Source organism: Passer domesticus, chromosome 2 (genome assembly GCF_036417665.1).
Source record: "Passer domesticus isolate bPasDom1 chromosome 2, bPasDom1.hap1, whole genome shotgun sequence".
NCBI classification, from domain to species: domain Eukaryota; kingdom Metazoa; phylum Chordata; class Aves; order Passeriformes; family Passeridae; genus Passer; species Passer domesticus.
In genome coordinates, this window is record NC_087475.1 from 29,413,046 (window position 1) to 29,429,217 (window position 16,172).

Genomic DNA, 16,172 nt, shown 5'->3' on the forward strand with positions numbered 1-16,172 from the left:
CGTTACTCCTCCAGCCTAACCCCCAGCTTTTCGGAGGCAGCAACCCGCAAAGGTTGCCTTTTAATAGAAACCAGCGTGAAGCCTAACGTTAGCTCTTTGTTGCCATCCAAATCGAGTAACCAAATACCGCTCCGAAATTTAAATAGACTTTTTTTCCGCGGCTAATACAACTGCTCCCCTTCGTGCGTGAAAACAGGATCCCACCTCACGTGTCAGTGGTACCCGGCCCCCGGAGGGGAGCCCGGCCGGGCCGCCTGCACGCCCGGCCCTTCTTCCCTCCCCAGCTGCAAAATCAGCCAGCAGCTTCTGCTACAACGAACAAAAGAAATAGCGTCCTTTACCCTTTCGGGTTCTCTTTCCCTTTGTTGGGTTGGCTTCTTCCCCCACCCCCCCTCTTATTTCCTCCGTGTCAGTAGGGCCTTTCGGATTTCACAAATCAAACCGACGGTGATATTTACTACGAGCTGGTGTTAAAATAATGCATCCCGGTGCGCGGCTCCCAGGTTGGCTTTGATTTATGGACTTACACAAGGCCTGTCTGAAAGGAAGAAATGCTTGTTGTTCCTACAGCAGTTTTCTGGGGGTTTAACCCCTGCCTCAATAGCACGTAGAGAAGCAAGGCAGGAGGGAGGGGGCGAAGAGGAGGGGAGGAAGAGGAAGGTGAGGAAGGAGCCACAGACGAGCTGGATCATAAAAGAAAACCTTATTCTCCAGCAGACTATCACTGGGGGCGGGTGGACGCATTAGAAGCAGCTCTCTACTTCCCACAACCTCCCCGCTGCAAAATGAAGTGAGTTGAGGCGGTCATTCACTTGTCCCTACATTGCAATAAATTCTAGTGGATAAATATGACAGGTCAGCTAGTGCATCTATTGGCATCTCCAACGTTACTGACACACGCGTGTGTTTGCAAAGAAGGCATGGCAGCGCTATGGCAAAGTGGAGGAGAAAACTAGACTACACCACTTCACACCCCATAGAAAAACCTTAAAACAACAACAACAGCCACAGCAACAGCAACAACAGAAACGGTGAACTAGGCAGACCGCACGTGGGATGCTGAAAGTATTATTCTATATATTCGATCAGAAAAAAATTATAAAATATAATTTTCTTTAAATTATAAAGAGACATTAAATACAAATATTGATACATACATAAAATGAGTCAAAATAAATTATAGGTCAGCCCCCCCTTCTCCCTCTTTGCCCCCTCCCCCCCCCCCCCCCCGCACCTCCCCCCCGTCTAGCCTCAGTTTGGAAAGAGAGGAAACAAGACTGAACTTTTGGAAACATCCCTCTCAGCAGCGGCCGCGCGGGACCTGAGGACGCGCTCAGGTACCGCCCGCGCCCGAGTGCCAGCCCAAACCGAGGCACCGCAGCCCTCTCGGGGAGAAGGCGGCATGCGGTGAGCTCTGATCCGGCCCTGCTTCCCGGTGACACAGGGCCCCCGGGGCTGATGGAAGGGAGCGCGGACACGGGCTCGGCGGAGAGGCGGGCAGGGGAGAGCCCCGCGCCGGGCGAGCAGCAGCGAGGGCGAGGCGGGGGCACTGCCGGGAGCACGGGCCGTGCAGGCAGGCAGGACCCTCGGCATCTCGCTCACTTTGGCAGTATGTCCCTTCAGAAAACTTTTTTTGTTTGTTTGTTTGTTTTTCGACACAGTGTTTATGCATCAGACACAGACTATTTCATTCTAACAAATTTATTTTCTCAATCAGCTCTTACGGAATCACTACTCAAATTAAATTACAATCAAATTATCACATCAAAAGATACCCTTATTACCTAACAACTGTCCATATTTTCATTTCATTTTGATTTGTGCTCGTCTGAAAAAAACACGTAATACAAGATCTGGGGAAAAAATAAATTACCGTTTTGCAGCAGTTCATAGGTATTCTGAATAAAATATTAAAAGAAGTCATTTAATGAAAATATAAAGCAAATTTTTTTTTTTAGATCAACAACGGATCTAACAATTCTATATTGCCGTCTTTTTGAAAAGTCTGTTTATTAAAACCTACCAAAAACACTGCTTGGAAATGGCAGTATTATATAATCACATCCACAGCACCCATTCAATCAAAGTTGGCAACGGATTTAGGAGAGGAGAAGTTCAGATAAGTGCAGCTGCAGATGCTCAGTCCTTCTAAATCCCTTTATCTGAATCAGTCCAGAAATAAAAAATAAAAATATTAATAAAAAAAATATTAGCAGTGGATTTTTTATGACTCTTCCATGATGATTGGCAGCCGTCAGGAGCAGGACTTTGACAGCCCTAAATTATTTCCCTTTCTTTCCCTGGTTCCTTTAATTCATGCAAAGTCCTTCTACAGAGCTCGAACTTTAGGGACCAACAACCTCTCCTTCTCTCACCCTCCCCCTGGCGTCTGTCCCTCCCCCCTTTCTCCTCAGGGTCAGTTTTCTCCGCGTGCGGGCATTTATTTCCATATTTTTGTTCTATAGCTATACCTATATATATAGATAAATATATATATATGTATTTGCTTCCCTATTCAGCCTGCTTGTTTTTAGTGCTGTGTGCATATTTTTTTTTCCTGGAAAAAGTGGACCCTTTCATTTTGCAGAATATATAGATATATAGCTATATATGTTTTCAGAGTGGATATCTGCCTTGCACCAAAATTCTACGTTTTGGCCAAGAAAAACAGGGTGCCGGAATGCAGCAGGCACCCTCTGATTAACCAGATTATTTTTCTCCTGCTTCCCTTTTTTTGACTGCTCCCATTGAAAAAAAAAAATTAAAAAGAGGGAGAGAGAAGGGAGGAAAAAAAGTTTCTGTGATTCATAGAAGAGAGCCCTTTTGGGGATGGGGGGAAGAGTGCGGGGGGTGGGGGGGAGAGGAGGAGGGGAGAGAAGAAGCGCAGACAGTGGTGTTCCTTACTGCGAGAAGGGGGTAATTTGGAGAAAAATAAAAACAAAAATAAAATCAAAAAAGCCCGAGCCCACCCCCCAAGCCCTTTCCCCACAACCAACCAACCAACCCCCCGGCACATCTGCAGTTTTGGTGCATTATGCATCTCCACCCCGTTTTCCCAACACGGTCTAAACGCTCTCGCTCGGATCGACCTTCTCCACCGCTCCCTATTGGTATCGATCTTATATATATATAGATGCACGCATATATCCATATATATATAAACACAAGCAGTCTGAACGAGCCTGGATCGTGTGTGTGTGTGTGTGTGTGCGCGCGTGTGTGTCTGTGAGCGTGCGGCTGTGCGCGGCGGTGCCGGAGCCGGTGGCGGTGCCGGCGGCGGTGCCCGGCCCGGCCTGGCCCGCGCTGCCCCCGCGCTGCCCGGCCCGCCCGCGGTGCCCCTCACTGCACGCTGGTCTGCAGTCCGTGGTGAGGGGGCGGCGTGTCGGAGTTGACGGTGCCGACCTGCGAGTAGACATCGTCGGGGGTCTGCTGCTGGATCCCCGGGGGGGTCATCCGTTTCTCTTTCTGCCTCCGATTGCAAAACCAAACCCTGACCACCTCCTTCTCCAGCTGCAGGCTGTCCGCTAGGTTCGTAATCTCCTGGGCGGAGGGCTTGGGGCATTTCAGAAAGTGGCTCTCCAAGGCCCCCTTGACACTCACCTCGATGGAGGTCCGCTTCTTCCTCTTCCTGCCCTGGGCGGCGATCTTGTCGATGCTGGTGGGACTGCCCGTGGAAGAGTCGGCTTCCTCCAGCCACTTGTTCAACAAAGGCTTCAGCTTGCACATGTTCTTGAAGCTGAGCTGCAGGGCCTCGAAGCGGCAGATGGTGGTCTGCGAGAAGACGTTGCCGTAGAGGGTGCCCAGCGCCAGCCCCACGTCGGCCTGGGTGAAGCCCAGCTTAATCCGCCGCTGCTTGAACTGCTTGGCGAACTGCTCCAGGTCGTCGGAGGTCGGCGTGTCCTCGTCCGAGTGCGGGTCGTGGCTGTTGACGCCGCCGTGGTGCGGCGGGTGGTGCCCGGGGTGCTGGTGGTGGTGGTGGTGGTGATGCCCGGGGTGCTCGCCCAGCTCCGGCGTCTCGCCGCGCACGAGCCCCGGGTGCACCAGGCTCTGACCGCCGGGGGGGGGGCTCAACATGCCGTTCACCGTGAAACCCCCGGGCTGCGAGTAGAGGAGCGACTGCTGCTGCTGCTGCCCGCCGGCCATGGAGGGTAGGTGGGCGGCCGCCGCCGCCCCCCAGGCCGCCGGGTGCCCCTGGTGCGGGGGGCCCAGGTGGGGCGGCCGGTGGTGCAGCGCCGCGCCCGAGTGCAGGTCGTCGCGTCCGCCGCTGCCCTTGACGTCGGGCGGCGGCGGCGGCTGCTGGGGGCTGCCCGTCATGCCCACGGGGCTGCCGGACCAGGGCGAGCCCGCTTCGGCGGCAGCGGCGGCGGCGGCGGCGGCGGCGGCGGCGGCGTGGGGCAGGGCTGTCACCCACTGGTGGGCATGGCTCAGCATATGGCCGCCGTTGCTGGCGGCCATGGCGCCCGGCATGAAGTCGCTCTGGACCATCTTGGCCGCCGGGTCGCCGCGGTAGCCGCCCGCCACCGAGGTGACGGCCACGCTCCCCGGCTGCATGCCGCCGCCGCCGCCGCCGCCGCCGCCGCCCGAGTCCGCGTGGACGATGGAGCCGGCCGCCAGGATGCCGTTGCCGGGGAGGTAGGGGTTAGAGGTGGCCGCGGCCATCCCGCGCCCGCCGCCCGCCGCTCGCCCCCGCCGCGCCGCAGACGCCGCTGCGCCGCCGCCGCCGGCTGCCGGGCGCCCGCCGCGAGCGCCCTTGCCCGGCGCTGCCGGGGCCGCTGCCGGGGCCGCCGCCCGCGCCGCCGCCGCCGCCGCCGCCTTCCCAGCCTCGCCGGGGCGCCGGGGCGCGGGGTTCACCTGCTAGCGCTCCGCTGCGCGCTCTCCTCCGCCCGTCCGCCGGCCGTCCTGCCTCCGCTCCGCGGCGCGCTCGGTGCGGTCGCCGGCTCTCGCTTCGCCTTTTATATTTTTTTAGCCTTTCTTTTTTTCTTTTTCCAAAAAAAAGAGAAATATTTAGCTGTACATGTAGTTTTCCTCCGCCTTCTTCTCGCCCGGGTTTGCTGCTCGCAGGGAGGAAACCAAACAAAGGCTAAAAAGCGAAAAAAAGGGGGGGGGGATCAAAAAGCCCCCGTGCCTTCTCCCCTCCGCTCCCCTAGGAGTACATCTCCTCCTCTCAGCCTTCCCCTCTCAGAGTGAAACTTTTCCTTTTCTTCTTCCTTTAAGGCTTTGTGTGTGGATATATTTTCCTTTTTTTCTGCCTCTCTCTCTGTCTTTCTCTCCTCGGTTCCTCGATCTCCTTTTGCTCTGTTAATTGCAAGTTTTGTTGGTGTCCTAAGAAAACTTCCTGTGATGATGATGGTGGTGATGGTGGTGATGATGCATTTCTCAAAGTTGTGCTGTTGCTGAAGCACTTTGTCCCCTTTGAAACAAGAGTCCTGCCGGAGCCTTCTTGCTAGAGTCACGCTCTGGATAAGACATTTTTTTCTCTCTACCTTTCCTTTTGGCGGTCGGAAAAAAAAAAGTAAAAAGAAATGTAAAAAGTTGAATTTTCTCGTTACCTCGCGAATTGTTTCTTTCCCTCTCCCGCTCTCTCTCTCGCTTGGTTTGTTGTCTTTTTTTTTTTTTTTGGTTGTGTTTGTTTTGCTTTTTATTTTAATTCCAGCAGTTGGTCGAGGGAGGAGGCGGAGGAGGAGCGCCTTGGTGGAGAGGTGTGTGTATGTGTGTGTGCATATATGGTATCCTTTATACACTAACTCCAGCGGGGAAGTTGGCTGCCGGGCTGGCAGCGCGCACTGGCGGTGCCGGAGTCCCGCCGCTCGCCTCTCCCCGCCTCCCTCTCCCGGGCCGTGCCCGCGCCCTCCCTCCTCCCTGCGCCCTCCCCCCTCCAGTCCGTCCGTCCGTCCGTCAGTCCCTCCCTCTCTCTCCTCCCTCCCTCCTCCCGCCGCCGCCGCCGCCGCCCGCGCCCGGCCCCGCCGCGAGGAAGCGGCCGCCGCCGCCCCCGCCGATTGGCTGCGCGCCCCGTGACGGACAGCGCGCCGCCGGCCGCGCGGCCCCCCTTCCGGCCGTTCCGATTGGCTGCTTTTTAATTTAGGCGAAGTGGCGTCGGAGATGGAAGTTGCCCCCCCCCTTGCCTCTATCCCTCCTCCCTCTCCCCTTCCTCCTTCCTCCTCCCTCCATCCCTCCCTACCTCCGCCTCTTAACTCTTCCTGCCCGGCGGACACACGCACCTCGGAGCTCTCCCGCCGTCGCCGCTCGGGCAGGGGCGAGCGCGGCCGGTAATAATTAATACCAACAGTAATAACTGCAATAACAACGGCGCCAGCGCCGGGCTGGATTCGGAAAGGCGTTTGTGCGAAGGTGTCGCCACCGGGCACACGCACCCGCTTCTCTCCCGCCGGCAGTGCCCGTACCGGCATTCGGAGCTGCGCCCCCCCCGCGCTCAGCCCCGGAGGCGCCCGCCCCCCGCCCGCCCCCTCCTCCCTTTGTCCGCCCCCGCACCCCGGGGTGCGCCCCGGACCCCGGCAGCCCGTCCGCAGCCGTCACGCCGGGGGGCTGGCCCGGCAGCGGCGGAGAAGGGCCGCCCCGTCGGCGGGGGAGGTGGCGAGGGGAGCCGGCGTCCGGGCTTGCCCTGCGCGCTGCGGTCTACTCGCAGGGAGCCAGCCCCGCGGCATGAAACGCTGTATTATTTCTCGTCCAGCGGAAAGAGTTAAGGGGGGCGGGGGAAGGCGGGGGGCGCGGGGGAGAGATGCGACCGAGCGGAAACACTGCGCGCAGGCAACCTCAGTGAACCACGGAGAAAGAGAAAGTGGCAACAAAAACAAGGGCAAATTGAACGCTCCTCGGGGACTGCCGGTGCAATAACACCGCTCGGACACGCAGGGGACACGGCGCTGCCAGTGACCGCCTGGCCGCGCAGCGCCGTCCCACGCGCGCTCCCGGGGTGGCGGGGGCCGCCGAGGGAAACGCGCGGTGCGGGCACGGGAACGGGCAGCGTCGTCCCCCGCCTGGCCCTGCCCGCCCCGAAACCTCCTCCGCACGCCGAATAACCCGGCCCCGGGAGGCGGTGAGCCGCGCACCGCCGGCAGCGCCCTCCGCGCCGTCCCGCTCCCGCCGCGCTCGGCAGCCGGGGCTCGGGGTCCCTCCAGCCCCCGGCTGGCACGGCACGAAACGCCACGGCAGGTCGGGTTAGAAAAACCATTCAAGGGAAGCGTACGGATCTTAAGGGCGGTGATAACTAAACACCAAACATAATCATTATAAATATATATATATATGTATATATATGTGTACATATATATATATATGTGTGTGTGTATATATATATATATATATGCATATATATATAGGTATATATATTTGTTCCCATGCGTCCTCCAAAGGTTTCTTTTTTTATATATATAAAAGATCCAACACAGATTTCATTGAATAAATCTGAGATCTCCAGGTGCAGACGTTTGAATAGTCAGTGCCAGAACCCCATGTTTTCCTTTCCAGCCGATTTTGCTTGGATCAGGCTCAAAAACCGAGTGAGTCTCGTGGTTTTGTTTACACTGAATGGGGAGGATAGGAACGGTGCCATGGGGCCGTCTTTCATTAATATACAGTGAGGATTTTGTCTAAATTACTGCTATGAATTTCACAGTACACGCTTTCAAAAGCCGTCTCAGGTGGCCTGATGAAACGTGATAGCGCCTCTGCAAACAGATCTACTTTCTTAATAAAAAAGGAAGGTGTGTGTGGGGGGGTGGAGAAATCCCCCAAAAATAAAGAAAAAAACCCCAAACCACCGTACACCCTCATAACAGCGACAACAACAAAAAAAGCTCAAGCTGGAGTATGGTCTTTTATTTTAAAAAAATATCCCAACAAAAAACAAACAACCAACTTCGTTCCCCAACTCTTCCCACCCCCTCCCTTGCAGAGTGAGATTGTTTTGTCTGGAAAAAAATCCAAAGTATAACAAGGGGAGAACAGTTAGTGCTGATTTTCATTTGCATAAATTTTCATATATTTTGGTGAAAATAATAGACTAGTGGAGAGCGGGGCTTAGTGGAGTCAGTGCAAAGGAAAATCTTAACATGGATCGTTTCGCTGGAGTTGAGAACATGCTTTTTTCCCCCTGTCACCTTATTAAAATCAAAAATTAAAAAAAATTCTCTAAATCCTGGGAGTTTGATCGGTAAGTGTTTTACATTTTTTTATCTACTTTTGTTTTCTTTAAAGTCTTCTGGATATGTATTTTCAAAAGCTTCGGACAAGACAGGGAAACCCATGGCAACTGCCTTGAAGGAAACAGGCTGGGAAAAAAAGGGAAAGAGAAAGGGAAAAAAAATCCCACCAGCAACAAAAAGCACCTTAGTGAAATATTACATAAAAAGCATGGATTCATTCCAAAGCTCAAGGCAGCAAAGCGCTGGAGTCTTTCTGGTTACTACTTCACTTTTCTGGGCACTGTTAATTATTGTAACACCAAGACTCGGGGAGGCTGGGCCGGGGCGGGGGGGGTGGGGTGGCGAGGAAAACTCTCGAAAATATTACAGATTTGTGAAGGGGAGGCGAGGCTGTTTTCAAACGCTGCTTGGAGGGGGGCGGGGGGGTCTCCCGGCGGGCGGGGAGGGGGCCCGGCCGGTGCAGCGGGCGGGAGAGGGGCCGGGGCCGGGCCGGGCCGGGCCGAGCCGAGCCGAGCCGGGCGCGGGTGACCCGAGCACCTGCCGGAGAAGGGACGGGCGCGGGGGAGGCGCGGGAAGGTGCGGAGCGGCGGTGCACGCACAGGGTTAATGCTGTAACTAGGGAACAGACGGTTAAGCACAACATCTAGAGCTCTGTAGTGAAAGTCCATCAGAAAGAGTATAATCAATCAAAACTAACCAGGACATCCCTTCATTTTATTCTCCAAGGAGATTGGGGCTGGAGGATTACAGACCAGATTTCACTTTGTTTCTCTCTCTTGACAATCTTGCCTGTCTCTCCGCTTTCCCCGAATCCCATCCAATTGCGAGGTGTAGTCTAATGATCTGAAACTCTTCTGCAGCGTTTGGGTCAGTGTGATAAATAATGTGATAAATAATGTAGGATTAAATTAACAGGCCAGATACCGCTCCTGAAAACTTTACCGAACCTTAAATATACCATTATGTGACTTTAATTTATTTTAATTTTACCCTGGTTTTTTGCATTTTTTTTTCTTTGCCCCCTCTGTTGCTGCTCTTTTGGATACACAATAGCTGGTGATCATTGTAATTTCCTAGAATTAGTTACTTCTTTGGAAACGGTCGATAGCCAAATCAATAAAATGGCTTGTAAAACTACGGAGGTATAGGTTTCAATTTGGGGGGGAGAAGAATCGCTCATTTTCCACTTCTTGTTGACGTGCCCAGCGTCTCTTTTGACTGGGGTTAACTCTGTGTGCTCCATCGGAACAGATGCCGTATAGAGCTGCTCCCTCAAGATCATTTGTTTCCTTGATGGGGGAACATTTCTGAGCAGAACATATTGGTTGCCATAGAGAAAGAAATAAAAGGAAGAACACTAGTCACATTAAGCTATATGTTTGTGCACTGGGCTTTAGATAAAAGGACCCCAGTTCAAGCCAGAGCGAACGGGGCCAAAGCAGAGCTCCTTAGCTTCACTAAAACTAGCTTTATTTTGTTTTGGACTTTTACGGTTGAAACATGTAAGCTAATTTTATTGGCTGTCGTTAATTTTATACGATACAGCTTGCCGAGCAAAATCAACTTTGGGCGCGCTCCGCCTGGCGCCGGCCGGCCGCCAGGGGGCGCCCCGCGACGCCCCCTCCCCGCGCGCGGCGGGGCCGAGGGCGGCGGGGCCGAGGGCGGCGGGGCCGAGGGCGGCGGGGCCGAGGGCGGCGGGGCTGAGGGCGGCGGGGGCTGAGGGCCCGGCCCCGGCCCCGCCGCCGCCGCAGCCGGCACTGCCCGCACACCGGCGCTCCCCGCCGCCGGGACAGCGCCCCGCAACTCCCGGGGCCCGCGGGCGTGGGGACGGCAGCGGGGGCTGCCGGTTCAGGGGCGGCCCGAAAGTGTCCCAGGCGGTGCGGTGCCTCCAACGGAGCCGAGGCCTGCAAGGGAGTGAGAGCGGTAATTAAACACAGGCACGGGCACCGCAGCTCGGGGCAACCGGGGTGCCACGCGGGGCTTTTTGTGGTTTTCTTTCTGTCCAAATAAGGCGCTTAAGCCTCTGGAGATGCAATAAAAGGACTCTTTTTTTTTTTCTTTTCTTTTTTTTTTTTTTTACATTATTTAATATTTAATCGCTGTATTAAACCTGGAAAAGTGGCTACTTTTCTTTTGCTTTCTTTCCTTTTTTTTTTTCCTTTCATTTTTCCCTCCTTCCCCCCCCCCCAAGCTGGCCACTCCTCCCCCCGCTCCCTTCAGCCTTATCTGTGCGCGGAGCCAGCGGCAGAGGCAGCGCCGCACTCCCCCCGCCTCCCGCCCTGCCCGCACCGGCCGCGCTCCCGGCACAAGTTTTCGCCGTCCGGGACCCTGGCAGATTAACCTCAACTAAACACAGCATCGACAGCGAGCGCAGCTGAGCCCCACGCAGCCCGGCTCTCTGTCCCTTCCCGAGCGCGCCTGCTCTCAGCCTCTCAGCCCCTTACTCCTTTTCTCTGCTTCCCCCGCTAAGTGATTGCAACAGGGGACAGAACCTAGAAATTTAGTTGGTGGCTTTTAGTTTTCGGGGTTTTTTTAGTGGGGGGGTTGTTTTGTTTTTTGGGTTTTTTTTTTGGTTTTTTTGGGTGGAATTCCTGGGCAAACGCGGCTGCTTCTCACCCCCGCGCCCTCGTCCGCTGGCAGGACACAGGGCACGGGCGGACCCGCGTGGCTGCAGCATCCTGAGCATCCTGCAACGCACCTGCGTCCTCCCGGGACGGGTGGGGAGCGGTGCCCACGGGGCGGGAGCTTGGAGCCACTTTGTTCCCCCGTGCTGGAGCCCCAGCAGTTTCCGTGCTACAAGGAAAGTTTTATTTCTTGCCTCCATAAAGGAAAGACCAATTGGAACCCTGGAAATCACACAGCCCATAAATATGATAGAACCTGGCAAGATGAATACCCCGCCTAAAAGCCTAACACATGCATAAAAAAAAAAAAAAAAAAAAAAAAAAAGGAGAGAGAGAGAGAGAGAAAGAGAGAGAAGTAATCAAAGACAGAAAACGACCTACAAGAAATTACACTTTTCATTTAAAGTGTTCGTGGGTCTTCATTTGGAAAACGGAGTCAAGTCCCTGTGTGTATTGACCGTGAGGTAAAATGGTTGAGATATTTACATGAACAAAACTTTCCACCTACCGCGTTTGGCGCAATGAGCGCTAGGAATATTCCAGACTAGTAAAACACATTTCCAGAGCGCAGTTCTCCTCAGAAACGTGGTCGCTTGCCTGAGATGTGCAGTTTGGTGAACATTTTCCTTGCCTGTGAAGCGGGCGGGTTTTGGAGTTGAAAGACCCCAGCAAAGTTCACCATCCCGGGGTCGGGATTGAGCGGACTTCTCCCAGCTTTCCTCTGCCCCCCCTTCCCCCAATCCTCCAAGCGTAACCTGCGTTATATTTTAAATAAAACAGGATTTAGAAGCGCAGCTCCTCTGCTCTGTGCCTGCGCCAGTTAGCAGCAGCAGGCGACTAGGTACGGAAAGCGAAGCGAAAACTAACGCTAAAACGAGCAACAAGTTAATTCAGCAAAAGTAAACTTTTCTGGCTGCCTTTGGAAGAGTCCGGTCCGGCCAGGATTGCCGGCTCCATGCCTGCCCAATTGTGGCACCCCATTTGTAAGAGTGCTACAGAGTACATGTTTTCCCTCCTCCTTTTTAAAATAAATGCCTATTTAGTCCTAATGGACGCCTTTGGAAAATGGATGTCGAAGAGATACTGTCGTGGAAATAGTGAAAAGAAAGTGTTTACCGTATTTAGTATTCATTTACTTATAGTGGGAAATGATTAGGTATGTACTAATATAACCGTGGAGACCAACTGCCTAATTAGCATTTACAAATTAAAATGTTAAACATAAAGACATATTCCGTATACAGTCTGCTATATGTAAAACACATTCGTGCATAATACAGCAGTCAGCTGCAAACGTGAAGTTGACTGGCTTCCAGATATGTAGCGTTCTTGGCTAATGCGATCTGCTCTGGGTTTTTCAAGCTTACCCATAGTGTAGTTCATAGTTCTTATGACCACGTTGATAGCTGCACTAGGGATATTACACTAACCAATCTGGAGAAAATAGGAAAATACACAGATTACTTTTAAAGGCTGACGATAATAACGATAAACACAATAGGCAGGCGGATCATTTATCCATACCTTTTATTCTGAAGGCTTCACTCGGAACCTTATTTATTGTTTTGAGCATAACAAAGCATTTCGGGTTCTGTAATAAATTAGAACAATAATACAGAACTGCACATGCAAAGCAAGATTCCTTTATTTCCCGGCTGCATAATTTTGATATTACCCAACGTGTCTTGCTCAGGGTTCACCTCACACGGACTGTAATGAGAGTTGCCAAATGAATGGAACAATCTATCTGTTGACTTGAGCCCAACGTAGACACATTACATATGATGGAAACCTAATGCTCCCACCGATGTTAAAATCAGAGGGATACATACTTTCAATCCAGACCCTTGAACATGTAGATTTTTATTAATAAGAATAATTGTGCATGTAGCGACATTAAAAGGGGATTTACAAGTTGGAGTCTTTTAAAAGAGACTGTGAAAACCTTAGCCCTGCTTTTATTAGACATGATATCATTCCGATTTGCGTGCTTGCCATCTCAATGGCGTTTCACATGTGATAAAAAAAAAATCCATATGCATTACATAGATTTTCTTTTACACGCATAAGGACTGGAAGTCTTTTAGTGAATATGAGGGTGAATAATTGTGATACACCAGAAAACAGTTCGTGCAGTTTGGCAGCTCTGGTTATTATTATTAGATTTTTTGACATTTGAACTTGTCTATTGTCTGAGGAGCTCAGTGCAGATTGCAGTAGGTCAACCTTAAGGCTGCTCTTTTTGGCATTGCACACAAACATGCACACGCTGTCTGTTCTCCTTGTGTGAATACAGCAGCTAGAGTTTTATGTTGCCTTTTTTTTTTTTTTTTTTTTTTTTTTTAATGCACATCTATTTATATTTATCTAATCCGCTTGGGGTTTTCACGGTCGTGTGATTAGTTTGTACGTGCCTTCATTTTACACCCATTCCTCCAATCTATACATTTGCCTGATGTTGGATACTTTTAAGTACTCAGTCGCATTCACAGCAGTGTAATTCCAGCATCACGACGTTTGATAAAAGGGACTTCAGTAGCCCTGGGATTAAATGACATATTTCCCCGCAGCTTCGCTCAACTCCATCATGACTCCTACAGTCAAAAGTTAAAGTTATTCATCATCTCCTTGCATTTATTCCCTCCTCCCCTCTCTAAATTCAGCCCCACCACCGGACTTCTGAAACAATTTCTTGCCGCCTGCCAGGAGTTAGGGGGGTAGCAGTGTGGGGGGCGGAGGCTGGAACCGAAAGCCCGCCGCCACCCCGCGTCCCCGGGGGGCGACCCCCGCCCCGCCGGCCTTTCCGCGGGCGCGGAACGGGCCGCGGCCACGCCGAGGTCCCGGCAAACGCCCTGCCGGGCGGGGCGGCAGGAGCCACTTCTGAGAAGGAAAACGCGAAATAGGGATGGATCCCCCCCTGGGGTGGGAGGGGTAAGAGAAGCAGAAAAACTGGATCAAACCCGATAGGAAAGTCAGTTTGCACTGGGAAAATCTAGAGATTGCGTCTAAATAACTTTTCCCTGGAGTGATTTGTGCGTCTTGCTTTCTTCTGTAGTTTGTTGGGTGTTTTAAATTGAGGCTCTTTCCTCATCTGCCGGGGTGAAGACACTCGGTCCGAGCAACAACCCATCTCTTCTTGTAGCAGTCTGTCATTTAAATATGTATCTATATAGGTATGCATACATCCAGGCGCATACGTCTGGATTTGTTCCCCCCTTCACTTCCCTCTTCCCTCTTTAACAAGAGCCTGATAACGCGTTTAAGGCTTGTTATTTGAACTCTCTGATCAGCATGCAGAAATGTAATTGCAACGTTTTTCATCAGGAAAGAAAAGAAAGGGAAAAGGGGGAGGAAATCCCCCCGCTCCCCTTCACACTCTTACACACACAGACACCCAGTGCTCTGTAATCGCTGAGTCACCGTATTGGGGGTCAGTGGGTAAACACGAAGGAGAGAGCAGCAGCTTATTGAAAACCCCGGCGCAAACCGCATCCCTCCTTATCTCCAGACTGTAGATCCCTCCCCTCCTTCTTCTCCTGGATTTATTACTCCGGACTTGGAAAAGAGTGGCCCGAGTGCTGCCAGAGCCTTTTTTGTGACACTGTATGTCCTCCTCAGGCACAGTGGGACCCGCTTTGTTCCGGCGAGGTGGAAGGAAGAAATTCAACGTTAAACTGCTATTTGGGCTGCCGGGAATGGGCGTTGTTTTGTGGGCGTGAGGGGAGAAAGAGGAAAAGGGGGAACAACGGGCAGTTCACCTAGGGATATAAAGAAAGCTTTCCCTTTCTCTGGGGCTGGGCTCTGATCTGGGCATATTTACTTCTATTTAAACGCTATTGTTCCTGCCAGCCTTTGACACAAACAGAAGGGGGGGGGGGGAGAGATGGGGAGGGGAAGGTGGTGGTGGTGTCTGGAACAAAGCTGCTCAAACCCCAGCAACCCCCAAAGGCAGAAGAATACTTCTTTTTTTTCCCCTTTAAAAACGTATGTGACAAGTCTTTCTGTTTGGCGTTGTTTTCTGGGTCCCCCCACTCTCCCTGTGAGCTGAGCAGAGTGCCTGGCTGTGATTCACTTACCAAGGCCCGTTTAGAGAGGTACATGTCCCCCCGGTAGGTGCCAGGGAGCCTCGGAGGGACAGCTTCTCCAGCCCCTGGGTCTGAAGGAGAAGACTTGAAATCGGTTTGTGGCAAGCCCTGCAGCGGGAAACAAAGAGGCAGAAATGTTGGGAGCCCAAGGAGGGCCTGAAACACAGAGAAGCATTGAGCTTCCCAGAGATGCTTCAGCTTCTCAGCGGGGGACAGAGCAGAATCCTTTTTGGGCCGTCTCTATGCATTTGAGGGCTGGACTGTACAGCCCACATTGAATCAGAGTCATTGTGTGTAAATGAATAAGTGCACATTGTTTTGAGATGCTGCTATTGTATTTGGGGTTGGGGGGAGGAGAAGGTTATATTTTGTGTCTGTGTGTGTGTGTGGGTCTATGTGCTTACGAAAGGTGAGTGCAGATTGCAATAGTTGCTGCTCTATTTTTGTTTGTCAAACAGGGCCCTTCTCTTGGGAGAGGGGCATGTGGCGGATCCCAGCCCAGGATTACATTAATCAAAGCATTATTTCCCCAGGGATGTGCAGCACAAATGATAGTAAATCCTAATAAAATTGGATCGCTGAGAAATTGAACGCTTAAAGTAATCTGCTCTGTCTGATAAAAACTTCAAATTTATAAGATATTATGCATCCCCACCCCCAAACACCTTAGGTATCATCACTATGTGTGTATTATACAACTATCGGTAGGAGAGAAATCACTGTTCAGTTAAACAGGCCCATCACTATTGAATATATACATAGATATAAATGTGTTTGTATGAGCATGCACACATATATTGCCCACACACATGCGCAGAGTCATAAAAGAAGCTAAAATATTTATGCACATAACAATAATGACTATGGTCAATACTGCCAAGACTTTACATGCAACACCTTTGCTGTGGCAGGTGCTATAGAAGGCTTGGACAGGGCTGCACATGGTTGTGTACCAGTGCTATAATCTTGCCTGGGGACTTAACTCTCTCTTGCTTTTTACTGACACTCATTATGGACCTCCACGATGGCACCTGTGATCTCAAGCCACTGAGCAGCTTTGCTTTTTAAACATGGGACAACAGGGGTGGTATGAAAATAATTAAAAAAAAATAAATATGTGAACATGAGTATTTGAAGCTGAATTTAGAAAGCTTTTGAGGGGATGAGCTTCAGAAGGAAACTGTTGGAGTGGATGGGAAGAATTGAAAGACTGAAAGGTATTCCCAGGCCAGGTATTAAGTCTCAGACATGCAGCATACTGTGCCCATAGTCTTTCAGTACAGGGCCAGGCCACCACCTTG

At 52.0% G+C, this 16,172-nt stretch overlaps 3 protein-coding genes across 12 annotated transcripts in view; 1 reads left to right on the forward strand and 2 right to left on the reverse strand.

The window, feature by feature from the left end:
- Positions 1 to 1,685: 1,685 nt before the first annotated feature.
- On the reverse strand, positions 1,686 to 4,674 carry POU3F3 (POU class 3 homeobox 3). Its single transcript, XM_064407998.1, has one exon. It carries the CDS (start codon positions 4,657 to 4,659, stop codon positions 3,340 to 3,342), a length of 1,320 nt encoding a protein of 439 aa, XP_064264068.1. The 5' UTR covers positions 4,660 to 4,674; the 3' UTR covers positions 1,686 to 3,339.
- A 314-nt stretch (positions 4,675 to 4,988) lies between these two features.
- Positions 4,989 to 6,489, reverse strand: LOC135293608 (uncharacterized). The gene is made up of 2 exons (XM_064407999.1): positions 6,179 to 6,489; positions 4,989 to 5,488 (listed from the first exon to the last, which is right to left on the reverse strand). The coding sequence occupies exons 1-2, from the start codon at positions 6,405 to 6,407 to the stop codon at positions 5,109 to 5,111; spliced, it is 609 nt and encodes a 202-aa protein (XP_064264069.1). The 5' UTR covers positions 6,408 to 6,489; the 3' UTR covers positions 4,989 to 5,108.
- Positions 6,490 to 8,035: 1,546 nt separating this feature from the next.
- The window catches only part of LOC135293611 (uncharacterized), a 39,438-nt gene continuing 31,301 nt past the window's right edge, over positions 8,036 to 16,172 (forward strand). For 5 of the 10 annotated variants that reach the window (XR_010355692.1, XR_010355706.1, XR_010355710.1 and 2 more), the window contains exon 1: positions 8,037 to 8,170. The gene's annotated coding sequence lies outside the window, so the exon portion shown is untranslated. Of the gene's footprint in view, positions 8,171 to 16,172 lie in introns of all 10 variants that reach the window. The other 5 variants (XR_010355699.1, XR_010355701.1, XR_010355718.1 and 2 more) reach the window with 2 other exon arrangements.

Coding starts and splice junctions, on each gene's coding strand:
- LOC135293608 (XM_064407999.1), bottom strand. CDS start 6,407: ATGCCGGTACGGGCACTGCCGGCGGGAGAGAAGCGGGTGCGTGTGCCC. Junction 5,489..6,178: donor GGAAGAGTTAAGAGGCGGAG/GTAGGGAGGGAT, acceptor GACCGCCAAAAG/GAAAGGTAGAGAGAAAAAAA.
- POU3F3 (XM_064407998.1), bottom strand. CDS start 4,659: ATGGCCGCGGCCACCTCTAACCCCTACCTCCCCGGCAACGGCATCCTG.